Raw genomic sequence first — 19,006 nt, 5'->3', positions numbered from 1 at the left:
ATTATGCAAAACGTTTGAAAAAGCCCCACGGTGTAACTTGCACAGCACCGATCTGCAGCCCGATTGGTATTCATCCATTGTCAGTCTGTCAGCGATGATGCATAAAAACAGCCACAGATACGTCAGGTACATTCACAAGAACAAAGTCCGAGTTATCGGAATTGTCATGGTGGCTTGTCTGAGGAATTGACTCATGGTCACGGAGACATTCTGCTCGGATTGATGATTTATTAATGAGCTTCACCTAAAGAAGAACGGGCCGCAGGGTGTCAAAATATCAGCCATACAGTTAGTCACTATTGGGATAAAAATAAATCTCCAAAGAAAACAATGGGGAAAAAAAGAAAAAAGCTTTAAAAGTTTTTCCTTTTTGATTGACATTTTAATGCAAATTACATTGATTAAATGGTCATTCGCCAAATTACCAAATGCAAATTAGCATAGATTTGTGAATATAATTAATTATTAAATCTTTAAAAACAAAACCCCACAAAAAAACAAAAACAAAACAAATCCATCTCATTAAAAAAAATCAAATACAATTCTTTTAACAGTCTGATTTCTGTCACATTTTGTTTGGCTAATTGAAACTTTAATTTTCGTGGCAACTTGAATCTGCATAGCCAAATTACTAATCATTATCAAACTCCAGCTTAAAGCCTGAATTAAACATGTTTGAGTGGACATCAACCAAACCTGTTACACTCAAATACTCACTAGGGAGTGTGGCGTGGGTTTGGAGTTTTGATCTTTAGAACACATATTGTCTTGCTAACAAAAGATATTTACTCAACAAACATGTTTTTACTCCACACACACGATAACAATATATGCACACAATACAGAATATTTAATCAAATATTTCTCTAAATTGAAATATGAAATGTCAGGATTGTGATTAGACAACATCAAAAGAAAGGAATGTTTGTTCAACAAACACCCTGGACATTGTTTAATCGACAGCCACATGCGACAATAGCAACGCTTTATCCAAAACATCTTGCTTGCTACCACATGGCTACTCTTATTATCAATTAATAAAAGTGATTATTTTATACACACTTTTCCAGACAGGAATAGAATAGAATAGATGTTTAACGACACCCCAGCATGAAAAATACATCGGCTATTGGGTGTCAAACTATGGTAAATGCAAACATGGAGTGATGATCAAAATTAATATAAAAATGTAAGAGGTTTCCAGACAGTAAGATTCCAAATGGTAAAGTAATTGTGAAACAAATGTTTTTCCAATTTTATTTTAGTTGGGTATGGGTGTCATAGGCATGTGAATGGGTATGGGAATAAACTGAAACAGTAGTTTAGCCATGCTATGCATAACATGCAGTTTGAAATTAATATTAATAAGCCTGTAAAACTTAAGTGTCTTCATCATGCAAAATATATGGTTAAAGTTGAAGTTTGTTTTAACAACACCACTAGACAACATTGATTTATTAATCATCGGCTATTGGTTGTCAAACATTTGGTAATTTTTAACTCATAGTCATAGAGGAAATCCACCACATTTTTCCATTAGCAGCAAGGAATCTTTGACATGCATTTTTCAACAGACAGAACAACACATACCATGACTTTTAATATACCAGTCATGGTGCACAGGCTGGGATGGAAAAAAACCCACTGAGGTGAACTCTACCGACTGAGCTAGATCTCGTCCTGGCAAAATGTATGGATGGTTTGTAGTAATGTGGAACTACCTCTGTGAGTACAAACCTAAACTATTCATGCTATACATTGTAAAGGGTTATACTGTCTATAGAGAATACTAAATGAGTTCCCATGTGAGTTGTAATATAAACGGTCTCACACACAGGAACGAGTATAGTATTTTATTTATTACACTACACATCAATGAACGAAAATTACAGAATGACTTCCAAAATAACTTAACAAGACATGAAACTGCATGGATTAAAGACCGAGAAAATGACGCTTACTAAATGAATTAGTTTAGCAAAAAGCTATTTTATTTACACCATTTTCCCCAATCTTGGTTTTAATGAGTTTTGCAAAAATTTGCTTCATATACATTACATCTGTTATAAAGACTGTTTTGCACACTGCTTTAGTGGTCGCTACAAGCCTCAAGATTTCAAATTTTAGAGAAAACATTTTGATTCCATGCCCTGTGATTATCGGAACCCATCAGAAACTGGGTTGTTTTTTTGTTAATCATGATACTTATAAATGGATTATCTTATGTTATGAATGAGAAATTACTTTTGGTTCCGTGATTTTACATTCACTTTACCAGAAATAATAATTTCCATGAAATATTTTTGAAGCTATCTTAGCGCTATGAAATTGTAAAACCATTGTAGGCTACGACGTCACTATGACGTGTGCTGTAATGACGTCATACCCTATAATGGTTTTACTATTTTGTAGCGCTAAGTTGTCTTAAAAAATCCTTAGCCTGGGCCCTAATTAACCAAGCTCTCTTAAGCAACACTGCATCGTCTTTGCAAATATTTTTCTATTGCACTGCGAGACAGCATGCTCTAAAGACAGGTTTGACTTGTACTAAGTTAGGGAAAGGGAGACAAGCAACACGATGTACCACAGATTATCACCCTTTCGAGAGTTAGTTAGGAACTCTACATCGACAGTGATGTTTGACTTGTACTAAGTTCAGGAAAGGGAGACAAGCAACACGATGTACCACAGATTATCACCCTTTAGAGAGTTAGTTAGGAACTCTATATCGACAGTGATGTTTGACTTGTACTAAGTTAGGGAAAGGGAGACAAGCAACACGATGTAACAAACACAGAACACAGATTATCACCCTTTAGAGAGTTAGTTAGGAACTCCACATCACCAGTGATGTTTGACTGGTTCTAAGTTAGGAAAAGGGAGACAAACAACACAATGTAACAAACACAGATTATCACCCTTCAGAGAGTTAGTTAGGAACTCTACATCGCCAGTGACGTTTCTCCGAGTGGATGAATCGGTAGTGTTCAAGTCGACAGTCGTATTAACCGTGCTGTCTGTAGTGATATTAGTAGTATCTGGTGGCAGTGTAGAAATCTGAGCTAAGAAGACAGAGAGAAAGACAGAAAGAAAGAGAAGATAAAATGTTAGTCTAAATTCTAGAAAACAAGAAATTGTTAAAAATGATATATAAGCCGTTTTTCTTCATATCATATTAAATTCAAATGAATGTGTGTTTGTATATGTGTGCTTTGAAAGTATAGATAACATGAGTATAGTACAAGTATGGGTACAGGTTTCATGAGTGTAGATATGGTATAAATATGGGATGAAGGTGTAGGACCGGACTGGATACCATGAGATATCCACTGTGGATGTGGGTATCACGGAATGTGAGTGTGCGTATAGTAGGTATGGGTATGAATATCAGGCATGTGGGTGTGGGGATAGATACGGGAATGGTTACGGGTAAGGATTAGAGAATTATGTGTGTTGGTATAGGGATGGGCATTGTATTCTGGGTATATGCATTGATAATAGGAATTGGGAGCAAACGAATTAATACAGGTTAGGATCCATATATGTATGGGTATGGGTATGGGTATGGGTATATGGGTATGGGTAATATGGGTATGGGTAATATGGGTATATGGGTAATATGGGTATGGGTATGGGTAATATGGGTATGGGCAATATGGGCAATATGGGCAATATGGGTATGGGTATGGATAATATGAATATGGGTATGGGTAATATGGGTATGGCTAATATGGGTATGGGTATGGGTAATATGGGTATGGGTATGGGTATAGGTGTGAGTAATATGAGTATGGGTGTGAGTAATATGGGTATGGGTATGGGTAATATGGGTATGGGTATGAGTAATATGGGTATGGGTATGGGTATGGGTAATATGATGTGGGTGTGAGTAATATGGGTATGGGTGTGAGTAATATGGGTATGGGTATGGGTAATATGGGTATGGGTAAGGGTATGAGTAATATGGGTATGGGTATGGGTAATATGGGTATGGGTATGGGTAATATGGGTATGGGTGTGAGTAATATGGGTATGGATAATATGGGTATGGGTATGGATAATATGGGTATGGGTATGGATAATATGGGTATGGGTATAGGTATGGGTACCATGGTTGTGTGTATACATGTAAGTAATGTATGGGTATGGCTGTATGTATTCATGTAAATATATGTATGGGTATTATAGGTGTGGGTAAACGTATCCTAGGTATAGATGTTGTAACAGATTTGGCTATGGCTAGTATTATGGGTATATGCATGAGTTTAAGTGTGGGAAAGGGAAATTTAATTTGTGGATGGATAGGTATATAATTAGAATGGAAAAGCTATGCATGGTTGGATAAAGCTGGAATTGTTAAATGACATGTATATGAATGGATTAGTTAGTGGGTTAAATGGACTGTATTCATGGATGGAAAATGGAAAGATGAAAAAACAGCCATGCATGCATACAAACCAGGAGGAAAATTCATGCAAAACTGTTTTATGAAGAATGCTATTTTTAAACATGCAGATAAAGAAACAGCTTTCCAGAACACTAAACGTTGTATTTGTCAATATTTCCAGACGTTATTCTTAAAATGGACCAACACTCAGAATTGTCACATACATGTATTAATCTGCCATTGCAGCTACATATATGTAGCTATACCAATTATTCAGTGAATATTGCCATTGCAGCTACATATATGTAGCTGTACCAATTATTCAGTGAATATTGCCATTGCAGCTACATATATGTAGCTATACCAATTATTCAGTGAATATTGCCAACTTTTGCATACATAGACTTTCAGTTATGCTACAGAGAATCTCAATTGAAATAAGAGGAATTTTTTTTATGAGATTTTGTTTAGCATTTTTAACGAAAATTCTTGTCCATATTAATTCTATTTTGCTAAGAAAGCACATACAATTTCAATGACAACATAAACTCACTTTTAACACAGCAAACAAATTAATGCAGGTTACAGACAGTGGCTTTACATGCACTTTCTTTTGTATCTTGTGTTTTTATAGAAACCTTTTTAATCTTTACTTCATGTAGTAAATGTCTTATTTCCTAAAATAACTGAATTACCCACGGATATTTGAAATTATTGACAATCTTTATATTCACAGCTTCAGCAATATAAATCTTACATGCCACATTAGGAAGTGCCTAGATATTCGATAGACCCATAACTGGTAAAGTATTAATAATGTTTTGATGGTCAGCAGTTTCGGAGGAGTGAGATGGATTGGATGTGAGTCATGGTGGCCAATCACTGCAGTCTGCTGTAATTACTGCTGGCCATGATTATTGTTTTTACCCCCATTAACACTGAACTGAGGAAAATTGCTGTCCCTTGAGAATCAACCAGCTATGGCAATGCCTGGCCAGTGGTGAGTGCTATATGCATCTATAGGTCAGTGCTGCTATAGGTAACTATAGGTTAGTGTGATATTAGGATGTTGCTACAAGGCAGTCAGCCCTCTACACTGTGATTATTTTTTTCATTTTATACTATCTATATAAAAATACAAGTAGGCACCATCTGACCCCTAGATGGAAAAGTTAACATAGAGGGCTGGCTGTGCTACATGTAGCTTAAGTCTGTATATTATATGTTACCAAGCTTTAAATCAGTGCTACATGTAGTGACAAACATTCCCCTCCCATCTCATTAATAAATAGGTCAAAATTGTTCCATTCATTAAACACCCTTCTATCATAGGATTAGCCACAGGCCATGCCAAATACTAAACCCATGGTGGACGTAAAGCTGTACAAGTCAGTTCTATATATAATTACAAGCCAGTTCTACATGTAATTACAAGCCAGTGCTACATGTAATTACAAGCCGGTTCTACATGTAATTACAAGCCAGTGCTACATGTAATTACAAGCCAGTTCTACATGTAATTACAAGCCAGTTCTACATGTAATTACAAGCCAGTGCTACATGTAATTACAAGCCAGTTCTACATGTAATTACAAGCCAGTTCTACAAGCAGTTCTACACGTAATTACAAGCCAGTTCTACATGTAATTACAGTAAAGAACTTTTAGAACGAACACGCTTATAAGAAAATACCGGTTAGAATGAACTGATTGTAAAGTCCTGATTTTCTCCCATATATAGTATTAATAAATTTTAATGTATATAACGAACCATGTATAGTGAATTAACTGTTAAAACAAACAAATTTTTTGGTCAAAATTGTGAATTTCAGTGTAAATTAGTGCATATACAGCGAACCGATCATAATTGTTTTGTATCTTATCAATCAGTAGCATTAACGGCAATGCATCAAAAACGACTGTACTAATAAGATCAGTCTGATAATGTCTGCGTGTATTTACGTAGTCGATTGGCATCAATTAAGGGAGTAATGTATTGAACAATGAACAGTATGTTTTCACTTCACTGCTATTGTTCGCGTGTTTAAGTCGCCATTGCATCCTTGACATTTTGCCAGTATCCAACAAGACGACTGACACCTGCAACTCACTTGCATCTTATCAATCAGTCCAATCAGATAACGTAGCTTGTCGTTACGTAGAAGATTGGTATCAATTAAGAGATTAATGCAGTGAGCAATTAACAGTCTGCTCTCACTTCTCTACTATTGTGTGCTTGTTTAAGTGCCGGTATCCAACAACAAGACTGACACGTGAAACTCACTATACAGTCATTGTAATTAGCATTAAATAATCAGATATTTTGTTTTGAAGGTAGGTAACACAAATATTATGAAATGTTAAACAGTATTTGGTAGATGTGCAATCATGACGGACACTGTTTTTCCAAAGTAAATTTGATGTAGCTATGCCTGTTTTATTCGATTGCCGACATTGCTACAGCCCTGCAGGCTATGCGACCAACGCTCACTAAGCAGACAAAATAAGCAACTTTTTTCAAAACGTGACTGACTGAACACTCATTTGATCCAACATGCTGTATTTGTTTGCATATTTTGCTTCTGTTGGTGATAATAAATGAAATATTAAAAAAAAACCCACCCCATTAATTCTTGTGTTTATGATGTTTAAATTTGAAAAATCCAAAATGGCCGACTTCCTGAATGAAAAAGGCTAACTTCTGTAAATGTTTACAACGAACTACTGCTATAACGAACCGATGGCCCTGGTCCCATGCAGTTCGTTATAAGAGTACTTTACTGTACTTGTAAGGCAGTTCTACATGTACATTGTAGTTACACGCCAGTGCTACATGTAATTACACGCCAGTGATACGTGTAATTACAAGCCAGTGCTACATGTAATTACAAGCCAGTGCTACATGTAATTACAAGCCAGTGATAAGTGTAATTACAAGCTCGTTCTACATGAAATTACAAGCCAGTTCTACAAGCAGTTCTACATGTAATTACAAGCCAGTTCTACATGTAATTACAAGCCAGTTCTACGTGTAATTACAAGCCAGTGCTACGTGTAATTACAAGCCAGTGATACGTGTAATTACAAGCCAGTGATACGTGTAATTACAAGCTCGTTCTACATGTAATTACAAGCCAGTTCTACATGTAATTACAAGCCAGTGCTACATGTAATTACAAGCCAGTGCTACAAGCCAGTGCTACATGTAATTACAAGCCAGTGATACATGTAATTACTAGCTAGTTCTACATGTAATTACAAGCCAATGCTATGTGTAATTACTAGCTAGTTCTACATGTAATTACAAGCCAGTGATACATGCCATACATGTATGTCTATAGCTCCATGTAGGTCAGTGAAATATGTAGTTTTATTGATCTAGGTAGTGTAAAAATGTGAACGAATAACAATAGCTTTTATGCCTTCTTCAGACAACAGATTAATAAAATATTTTAACAGATTTACATGCTTGCATGACAAAAGGTTAATTTGACCCCCACATTCAAACATAAATGGAATAAAAACCTGGATTGTTATAATTATGGCTTACAATCAAATCTAATCTAGTTATTAAATTACAATATGGCATTTACTTCAGATCTAATAACAATTTATGTACCTAGATAATTTCAATTTCATTAAAATAATCTAAAGGAATAACTAAAATCTTCTTCTTCTTTTTTAAATTACTCCCTATAGCTATATTATTAAAAAAAAAAAATTAGTACTAAATAAAAAAGATCTTAGAGTGAACAGGCGCCAATGCCGCCAATTCCGCCAGTGCCACCAGATCCAAAAAGCATTTACTATTACTGAAGAGAAACACCAAGGAACATTAAGTGTCCAACCTATGGAAAATGCCTACAGCAATCTGACATTACAAACACTGTCAGTGAACTGGCAACGAGGCAGAAAATGCAATAACATACGAGTCAAGACATTCTCAGAGCTCTCAGAATGTCTTCTGTCCTGTTTATTAAATAAAGGAAGCTGCCGTATTCAAACCTGGAATCATTCCAGCCAATTTCCATGCCATCTTTATTAGCCTCCGGTTGGCTGGTTGGAGTTTTAGGGAAGCTATACAAGCGAATGGTTAATCAAGGCCTCAAATCTTTGTTCACGTTCTAAATAAAGATTTTAATTTTCTCTTTTATGAATATCTTCACACGGAATAGGAGAGGTGGACTATTGACATTTATGGTTAAAAAAGGTTGACTATTGACATTTATGTTTTCAAGCAGGAGACTATAGTGATATTTATGGTTTTTACATAAAAAAGAAAAGAAAAAAGGGAAGAAATTAAAAAGGATACAGAAAGCAGTGTTTATATAGGCTTTGGGCAAAAATGTATTTCAGATATTTTTTTTTAGACAGAGATGTAAAACAACATAATTCTGAGTAAACTTTGTTTTGTACTCATCGATACTAATACAGTATGAACCTTTGAAAAACAAAGCCATTACATTTTTTAATTTTCAAGATGCTTTTGATAATTATTCAATTTAATCATGATAATCTAATATTACATGTATGTAATGGTTATACATATATTTATACAGGGCAATCTATGATAAAACAAATTAAATCTAATTATTGGAAACCTCACACTAAAAAATTATTAGCACAAAGTTAATAAACCAGGAAATATTTTTAAGGAAATATTTTTTTAATATCAATGATGTGAACTGCACATGTTGGCCTGTCATTCCACATTACATCTTGGCCACCTAATCTAGTTATCTTTCTGAAAGGCAGATGCTACCATCCAGTGAACCCATAGCCATTCTTCAATCATGGGAGGCCTTCTTTGGGTTTATTAATTATTGTAATCCTGTATTTATTACATGTTTCTTTTCTATCAAACCTTGTATTCATGTAGTATCACAAATTGTTGAACATTAGTTTGATATTCCTTACCCTTTGTAGCCTATTCTGAATTAAAATACTTGAGGATTGTCTGTTGTTTGTTTTCTTTTAATAGGGGTATGAAAAATAAATCTGCAAACAGTGTGAATCACATAAGTTTGTGGATTATTGTGTTTTATTATACCCAGATAAATGTAAAACAAATAACAGACAATCTCTATAATTAAATTTGAAACATACTTTCTAATAACAACACTAAAAGTTGATAGTTTATTTTGATTTTTGATTTTTTTCTCTCAAACCATAATGCTCTATAAGACAAAGTACCAACTGATGTAAATTGACGTCATCAGATATGACATTTCCTGATATTCTTTTTACGTTCATCGAGAAATGAACAAACTCCCATTGCTACAGCTGGACCAATGGGATAACATTAAATTTGTAATGAATATAATGGAAATTTAATCACATGTAGTTGTTTTATTTTATACTCTCAAACAACTTACAATCATGTACAATGTCATACATAACAACATGACACCTAATGGTACTAATTCAAATAAATGTCCTTATCCATGTGAAGATGAACATTTCTAATTTTTCTTTTCTCAAACAGAATGGAAAAGGAATAATTTACTAGGGTATGAAGGATAAAATTACTTACCCTAAAATATTGGAAATATTGGATACGCCTACATTTTTCAAATTTTTAGACCACCCTCGGTGGCGTCGTGGTTAGGCCATCAGTCTACAGGCTGGTAGGTACTGGGTTCGGATCCCAGTCGAGGCATGGGATTTTTAATCCAGATACCGACTCCAAACCCTGAGTGAGTGCTCCGCAAGGCTCAATGGGTAGGTGTAAACCATTTGCACCGATCAGTGATCCATAACTGGTTCAACAAAGGCCATGGTTTGTGCTATTCTGCCTGTGGGAAGCGCAAATAAAAGATCCCTTGCTGCTAATCGGAAAGAGTAGCCCATGTAGTGGCGGCAGCGGGTTTCCTCTCAAAATCTGTGTGGTCCTTAACCATATGTCTGACGCCATATAACCGTAAATAAAATGTGTTGAGTGCCTCGTTAAATAAAACATTTCTTTCTTTCAAATTTTTTAGATAGATTATATTGAGAGATGGGGTTTAAAATTTGTCAAAGTACATGTATATGAATGCAGTGTCCAATTTCAAAAGATTTGAAACCCATAACCACCTAGTAGGGGCACTTTTGATCCGTTTTGTTTTTATTACGTACTCTCAGATTATTTCCTGGTTGAAAGCCTGAATTGGTTACGGTTATTTGAACACCTGGTCTACAGCATGAAAGGTTACTCATACTGAAAAGCATAAAGAATCTTTTATATGCACTTTCCCATTGACAGGACAGTACATACAACAGCCTTTGATATACCTGAGTCCATCAAGGGTCATCAATCCTTCCACTGAACTACATCCCACCCCAAGATGAAGAGTCATGAAATTAAATTATCATCATCTTTCATGTAACTGTCAAGTTTAACATAATTACCTTAATTCATTTAAAAGTTATAAAATAAACAAGATGGATGGACAGATGGGTGACCCGAGCCACTTAAATGAGACCAGAAAAGTATCAAAGGACGCGGATGTGGCCACAGCGGCACCCAGCTAGAATATCAGTTATCATTGACAGAAGATAAAATGATGACAATTAAGTTTTCGCTGGTAAACGAAAGCAATCATCATTAAACCTACAGAGAACCCCCCGGAACATAAATCAATAACCCAGAAGGGGCTGAAGACGACGCTAAAGTGGAATATTGTTTATCATAGATGTGCGGAAATACTCAAGAAAACCCATACTCAACTCGTGTCAATCAACTCAACAAGCGGTCCCAGTGGACATGAAAAAGAAATAATTTTCTCCTTTTGCACTTTTTCTTTAATTAAGCAGAGTGGCCTGGTTTACAAGTGGTTGGTGATGGCCTGAGCCCTTACAGACGGCATGCACTGCAGACACGTTGAAGCAGACGGGACGTGGATTTCTATGATTGCGATGATGTGAAGATGAATAAACGGGACACAATCTTACCAAAGCAAATCAATGGACATCAAAATTGCATGAAATGGAAGTATTATTGGATTTTATGTTTGGGGGAAATTCGATTTTATGTAATCCTACAATTACTGCTTCTGTTTGAGATCATGATAAAACCGATCTGTTGATGGACATAGAAAGAAAAAAAAACATCGCCAAGTTACAATTATCATCAATAAAAACAATCTTCAATAAAAACAATCTTAACTAAAACGGGAAACTAAGACTTGCCTCAGGATAGGTTTTAAATTACCAAGATGAATAGGAAATGAAAGCTACAAGATAAAAAGTATCTACTTGAGGGCTAACTGAAAAAAGAACTTCCTCTGGTATTATAATTGCTTCAATCTTTGCATGGACAGTATTGCTTTCTTTTAGCAAGATAACAAAACAGATCTCATTTCACAGCCAGACAAATAAATTATTCATTACACAATGAAAACAAAGGATGTTTCTTTATAATTTATCTCTTTTAAAAACTTGATACAGAACACATTATCAGAGATTGGAACACACACCAGTTGAGTGCAACCATTTGGAGGTATTAATACTTCAATCTGCCTGGCACCAATTTTTTTTTTTTTTTTTATGGCATGGCATACAGTTGTGTAATAAGGTTTCTCTGCAAATATTAATTGAAAATAAAATTCTCTATAACAAGGGTATGTTTTATACTTTCCAACTTATACATTTATTTTTACATAGCTAAAAATTATCTTTTCAACTGTTGCTACCGGTAAGGCAATTTTGAATCTAAATAGCACATATACCTTTGTAAACTCTACTACTACTACTAAAACTACTATAATATCTCTATTCTCTATATCATGTTATTACATACCAATGCTAACCAATGCTCCTCTTCCATATATGCACAATTCTGTAAAATGAAAAGATTTCAAATTAGTACATACACTAGCTTTTACTACACATTATAATATAATATATTTCATGACTCCTAGCATTTTTTAACAAGAGTACCGGTGAGGTACATGATCAATACACCCTTCAAAAGTTTGTCACAGCGACCGAGTTATGGTACCCATCAAACCACCATCCCAAGATATACTTGCATACAAGGTTTGATGATCCTATATGAATAGATGAGGAAGATATGACCTGGACAAGGATTTCCTTTAATTTGCAGTAATGTATGAAATTAGATTGTGGTGACCTAGTTATGGCATGTGACACACTTCCATCCCAAGTTGTATACGGTTTGATGATCCTATATGAACTTTTAACAAAGATATGCTTCAGAAACAAAAAATGTACAGACAGATTTTAGGACAGACGGACAATTAATGCTATACCATAATACGACCTGTCAAAGACGGGAGTATAAAAATTCACTAGCCATGGGATCAGTGATTTTCAGAATTCACTGTAGTAGCCATGGTTAATCAGAGATTTGTAGTCTTTCCCAGTGAACACGATAATAGGTGTATATAGTCCTAATATTTCAAATCTTCCTTAGGTTTAAATAATTCTAACAGATTGTTTACTTGGAAGTTGATCGGCTGGTGCAAACCAATTATAACTGATGAATTATGATAACTTCCAACCGGTTACCAATTTACACTAAATACTATTATGTGAATGCATGTGAATACATCTTGATTTGATACAATGATACTGAAATGTTTTAGAGTTAGTTGAGCTATATGTATATTTTTATAACTGGTCCTCTGTCCAGGCACAATCTTGACTTCTCTACTCTCTAGATTTATTTTCTGTTTTGGACTTTATTAAGCACTTCCTTAATTATAGATAGGATAGCACATGCACCATAGTCTTTGCTATATATACAGCAATTATTGTTCCCAGCAGATAGTCCCAATGTAACAAAAGTATCAATGACATTGTGTTTATTTTATGTTAATGTAGATGGTCACTGCTTCGAAGTAGGTGGCTATGTTAAGCACCTTCCTAAACAATATAATAATTTGTACTGTAATCTGTTAAATGTAGCCGGTGCAGAAATTATATAATTTAGCCAATGAAATTTAAATGTTGCCAGCTTTTTTTGGATAAGCCTGCCGAGAGCTGAAGCATTTATGTGGTATACCCCAGGCCACATTTTACATACATGAACCTTCAGAACTGAAGTCTCTGACCTGCTTAAACCGTCATTGGTTCTACACATGTGCCACTGCCATTTTAAGACACACATTTTAAGGTTCATGCTCCATATAGTCTTCAGTGGCTATTACTTTTCATTACACACTAGTATAACTGTTATTTCAATGCACTTTATGCCAAACTTCACACTGTTTCAGAAACAATTTTTTACACTTAGTACACCACTGGCATGTTTATTAAAAACAACAGTGAACAATGATAATTAAGGTTGGATCAGCTGGAGTCTTAGTTTGTTATGTCAGTAAATGTAATCAAATCTCACTTATCTCTGCTTGATAAGAACCCCTAGGGCTAACACAAATAAAGGTCAGCGTGATACCAAAATGTCAGAATAACAGGAATTTCCTATCAAAGTTATTGCCAAGAAAACTGTTGCTATAAATAATAATTCTAGAGTTGTTTACCTATACGTAAATATTTGGTAGTGTGAATGTTCCAGCCACAAGCTCTATAATATTAAGCAGGCACAAATCTAGAATTGAAAACTAGAAGTGATTTCTCTTTCCAGAAGAAATGGGAGACATTTGATAAAACTGGGCAAACTGAACTTTTATCATTTTATCAATGGTACATTTCTTAGTGTGATATCATAATCCACATTCATTCGGGAAGGTTCCAAATTATACACTGAGTCAAAATTCTAATAATAATATACTTGTGGGAAAAAGGATGGGATCACATCAACACGATCCGGAAAGAATGACAGAAGGAAGGAAATGGTTTATTGAACGATGCACTCAACACATTTTATTTACGGTTAATCTTGTGTCGGACATATGGTTAAGGACCACACATAATGAGAGAGGAAGCCCGCTGTTGCCACTTCATGAGCTACTCTTTTCAATTAGCAGCAAGGGATCTTTTATATGCACCATCCCACAGACAGGGTAGTAAATACCACAGTCTTTTATATACCAGTCGTGGTGCACTGGCTGGAACGAGACAGCTAGATTTATGCCTGTTTAAGTACAGGTTAATGCTAGGCATTGGTAACAGTACAGAACATTGTAATATCATGGTGATACTGCATCTAAATAAACTTAAACTGATGCTATGATAACTAAGGCCCAAGATTAGATTTATCCATGTTTTGTTTCCATCCATACCCAACTTCCACGCACATTGTCCATCAATTTCGATTGCATTGAAATCAGTTGGTGCATAGTTTCTACCAGAGGGTGCGTACGGAGGGTAAATTATGTACCCTAAAATCTTGAAAATTAATTAACATATTTTTATAATTTTTAGACAGATAATGTAGTGAAAAATGCTGTTTAAAATCTGTCAAAGCACATTAAATACAGAGTCCAGTTTGAAAACATTACAAACCCATAACCACTTAGTAGGGTCACTTATGGTCTGGAACTCTCAAATTATTTTCTGGCAGAAAGCCTGGGTGTGAACAGATCTGTCCATCACCACTTCCGCATATTTACGTCCTCCCACAATGTAATTGTATTTGGCAGACGACAGATAATGTTGTGAAAGTGGGTGTGGATGAAAACCCTCGACAAATCTGGTACCAGCCTCAGTGGTGTCATGGTTGGGCCATCGGACATAAGGATGGTAGGTACAGGGTTCGCAGCCCGGTACCGGCTCCCACCCAGAGCAAGTTTTAACGACTCAATGGGTATGTTTAAAACCACTACTCTCTCTTCTCTCTCACTAACCACTAAAGAGTAACTCACTGTCTAGAACAGACAATCCAGATAGCTGAACCTTAATTGGATAATAGCACGAAAATAAGTTGAAATGAAATGAAATAATATAGTAGCAGGAAACACCGCCTGAGAAAAAAGTGCCCCTTTTAAAAATAAATATTAGCAGACCATATATATATATATATATATATATATATATACTCTTCAAAAAAAGAAACGCAAAAGGGTACAAATGGGTTATAACTCCGATTTTATGTTTCCTACCGGTTCATGCTTTGTGAATATAAGGTCATTGCATGTCCCAAACACATTCCCACGGTTACATTCGATAAAACGCAGCTACTGTACAATAAAGTTCCAAAATGTGAATATTCGCAAAAATGCAGCCACGTGCAAACCATGTCACCACTGCACGTGCGTTGTCTGCACGTGCAACATGAACACCGACAGTATAAAAGTGCAGGGTGTTCGCTTGCCTGGCCTCTGTATCTGGCCGACAGTTGACAATCCAGGACATGCCACGTCTCAGTGAACCGCAGAGAAACAATGCCATTAGCCGACTAGACGCAGGCAAATCCAGAACGGCCGTTGCCAGGGCATTCCATGTGTCCCCAAGCACCATCTCCAGACTGTGGGACCGTTACCAGCAAAATAGATCAACACGTGACCTCCCTAGATCCGGTCGACCACGGGTCACTACCCCCGGGCAGGACCGCTACATCCGGGAACGCCACCTTCGGGAACGATTGACTACTGCCACCTCCACAGTCGCAGCAATACCAGGTTTGCGCAGGATATCCGACCAGACCATACGGAACCGCCTACGTGAGGTAGGAATTCGTGCCAGACGTCCAGTTCGAGGTGTCATCTTAACACCACAACACCGTCGACTCCGACTGCAGTGGTGCCAGATTCATCGACAATGGCCTCAACTGCGATGGAGACAGGTGTGGTTCAGTGACGAGTCCCGATTTCTGCTCCGACGTCATGATGGAAGATGTCGCGTGTATAGGCGTCGTGGTGAACGTTATGCGGCAAACTGCGTGCAGGAAGTGGACAGATTCGGCGGGGGTAGTGTCATGGTGTGGGCAGCCATCTCACACACTGGCAGAACTGACCTGGTCCACGTGCAGGGCAACCTGAATGCACAGGGCTACATTGACCAGATCCTCCGGCCACACATCTTTCCAGTTATGGCCAACGCCAATGCAGTGTTCCAACATGACAACGCCAGGCCTCACACAGCACGTCTCAACGGCTTTCCTACAGAACAACAACATTAATGTCCTTCCTTGGCCATCGACATCACTGGATTTGAACCCAATTGAGCATCTATGGGACGAGTTGGACCGACGCCTCCGACAGCGACAACCACAGCCCCAGACCCTGCCCGAGCTGGCAGCAGCCTTGCAGGCCGAGTGGGCTACCATCCCCCGGGACGTCATCCGTACTCTGGTTGCTTCAATGGGCAGGCGGTGCCAGGCAGTTGTCAACACACGCGGAGGCCACACCCGGTATTGACTCCAGATGACCTTGACCTTGGTGGTGTGTCCTATCACTTACTCACAATGGACTAGAGTGAATTGTGAACAATCCTGCAACATTTGGTAATTATCGGACTCACCATTCAATAATGAAATCAATTCTCCAAATGTTACGACAATGTGGTTTTGCGTTTCTTCTTTTGAAGAGTATATATATATACACACACACACACACACACACACACACACACACACACACACACTATATGCCCTATTGACTGCATAGGCTATGAGTGATTAACAGGATACAGGGGTGGCTGATGGGTGGCAAGTAGATGGAGGAATGTTATTTATTAAAGGAAAATTAATTTCTGAAGTCCATTGGTCCATTGTCTACGTATGTAAGTCGTGTTTTGAAGAATTAAAATCACTGGTTCTCTATGCTCTTTCCATCTAAATGCCCTTATTGAAAAGATTACAGGCAAAGTAAGGTACATTGTATAGCATGTACATTCTAATAAATAAATAAATAAATAAATATTGAAAGTACAGTTGTATTCCCACCAATTTGCTATCAAGGATCAAAGGACTGTCCATTACTGTAAATTAAATACAAAAGGCCATCTGGTGTAATAGTGTAGCTTTCCCATAGAAAACAAATATACACAGTAAGAGAAGTAAAGTTCAGAATATTATTACAAAACAATAATTACTTCTTGAAACACATCGTCAAAATGTGAACCATAACGTTATAAACACATGCTTGCTAACAAATCTACCTAATTTGGGGATCTTAATTTAAAAATTACAAACAAACAAAACAAAACAAACAACAAACAAAAAAAACCTCCAACTACTACACCACGATATGCATTGTTGCCGAGATGCTCTGCCACAAAATAAATATTTAAAAATACACTTCAATTACCACTGTTATATTGGGAATTTATTTCGAAAAAACTTTACACTGTGTTTTAATTTACTTCTGGAATTTTTATATTGATTATGTTCATCACTTCATATTTGGATTTACCTTAGTTTGACACTCAATAGCCGGATGTATTTTTCATGCTGGGGTGTCATTAAACATTCAATCATTTCATTTTAATTCGAAAATCAGGATTGCAAGTGTTTGTTTTATATCAAACTATACAACACGATTTCTGACCTTATACAAAACATATGACCAAGTAACCGGATTATGCTTTTAAAAAAAGCCATTGTAGTGTGTTCTAGTCTAGCGTCTATATGAGTTTAAGGTACCATTTTCAAAGAAGTGCCCGTATACCAATCACCAATACAATGGAAATTAATTAAAGCAACCATTCATAGAAAAAAAATGCAACAGACCCACTAGCCATAAAACAAATTTGGCACAGCCACCCCTACACCATTCCACTCCATGTTTCATAAATTAGTCGGTACCTGTGTGGTCTGTCATGTTTTACATGTTTTGTATAAGGTCAGAAATCGTGTTGTATAGTTTGATATAAAACAAACACTTGCAATCCTGATTCATATGTTTCATATACAACACTAATTCATAATCTGTACATGCATTATCTACCACATTTCTTCATGTTATTACAAATAAAACACACCAGATGGGGAAAACACAGGAAATTTGCATCATTTCTTGGGTTCTGGGTTAAATCCAAAAGCTTTCAATTAGTAATTAGTGTCAAAGCACAAAACAGTGGCCGTTTGATGAGCGTCAGTGTCAACATGATTGCAGCAATTTGTTATTTTACTTCAAGTCCAAACACACTTCTTCACAATGAGAAACATTAGTGTGTTTTCAAACTATTTTTTCCCATGGGGTGGACATGTACATTACTCATAGACTAGAAAACATTTTGTTCAGTAATGCATCGCGATTCGCTATTCAAGTTTCAGAGATTGCTACACAATTTTAAAACATTAAACAGTAGTTGCTAAACAATTTTTAATTGACTAGAAATATCGCTAATCAAAGATTTAAAAAATTAGTTGTTTCCTGTCCACTCACCCACATCACGATACAGGCCTATTAACACAAATCATTTGCTAATTAATTTACTTAAGTATCTAAAATCCAAATTAATATTTTTAAATGCCTAAATATTTGTAAAAATATGAACATGTCAAAATTAAAGCTACATACACTTATACTATCAATGTTCACATTATTTCTGATGGATGCCTGTCTAAGTTTTACTTGTTACACTTTGTTATTGTTTAAATAATTTTATTTATTTTCATATATTCGTTACTAAAACATTTCTGAGGGAACAAATATTTAACTACATGTATAATTGCATGAATTTTAAAATTTATTTTCATATATTCATTGCTAAAACATTTCTGGGAGAGCAAATATTTACCTATAATTGCAGTACAAATGTAGTAATAACA

General features: G+C 36.1%; 1 protein-coding gene across 4 annotated transcripts in view; it reads right to left on the bottom strand.

The window, feature by feature from the left end:
- LOC121370450 overlaps nucleotides 1-19,006 on the bottom strand; it is a 46,945-nt gene that overhangs the window by 8,560 nt on the left and 19,379 nt on the right. For 3 of the 4 annotated variants that reach the window (XM_041495681.1, XM_041495683.1, XM_041495682.1), the window contains 2 exons: nucleotides 12,167-12,205; nucleotides 2,919-3,062 (listed from right to left, as the gene is read on the bottom strand). In XM_041495681.1, the coding sequence (XP_041351615.1) occupies nucleotides 2,919-3,062; nucleotides 12,167-12,205 (183 nt within the window). The remainder of the gene's footprint in view (nucleotides 1-2,918; nucleotides 3,063-12,166; nucleotides 12,206-19,006) is intronic. The other variant, XM_041495684.1, reaches the window with a different exon arrangement.

The sequence above is a fragment of the Gigantopelta aegis genome, chromosome 4, assembly GCF_016097555.1.
Source record: "Gigantopelta aegis isolate Gae_Host chromosome 4, Gae_host_genome, whole genome shotgun sequence".
Taxonomy (NCBI): domain Eukaryota; kingdom Metazoa; phylum Mollusca; class Gastropoda; order Neomphalida; family Peltospiridae; genus Gigantopelta; species Gigantopelta aegis.
Note: the sequence above shows the minus strand (reverse complement) of the source record. Positions and strands in the feature narration are given on the sequence as shown.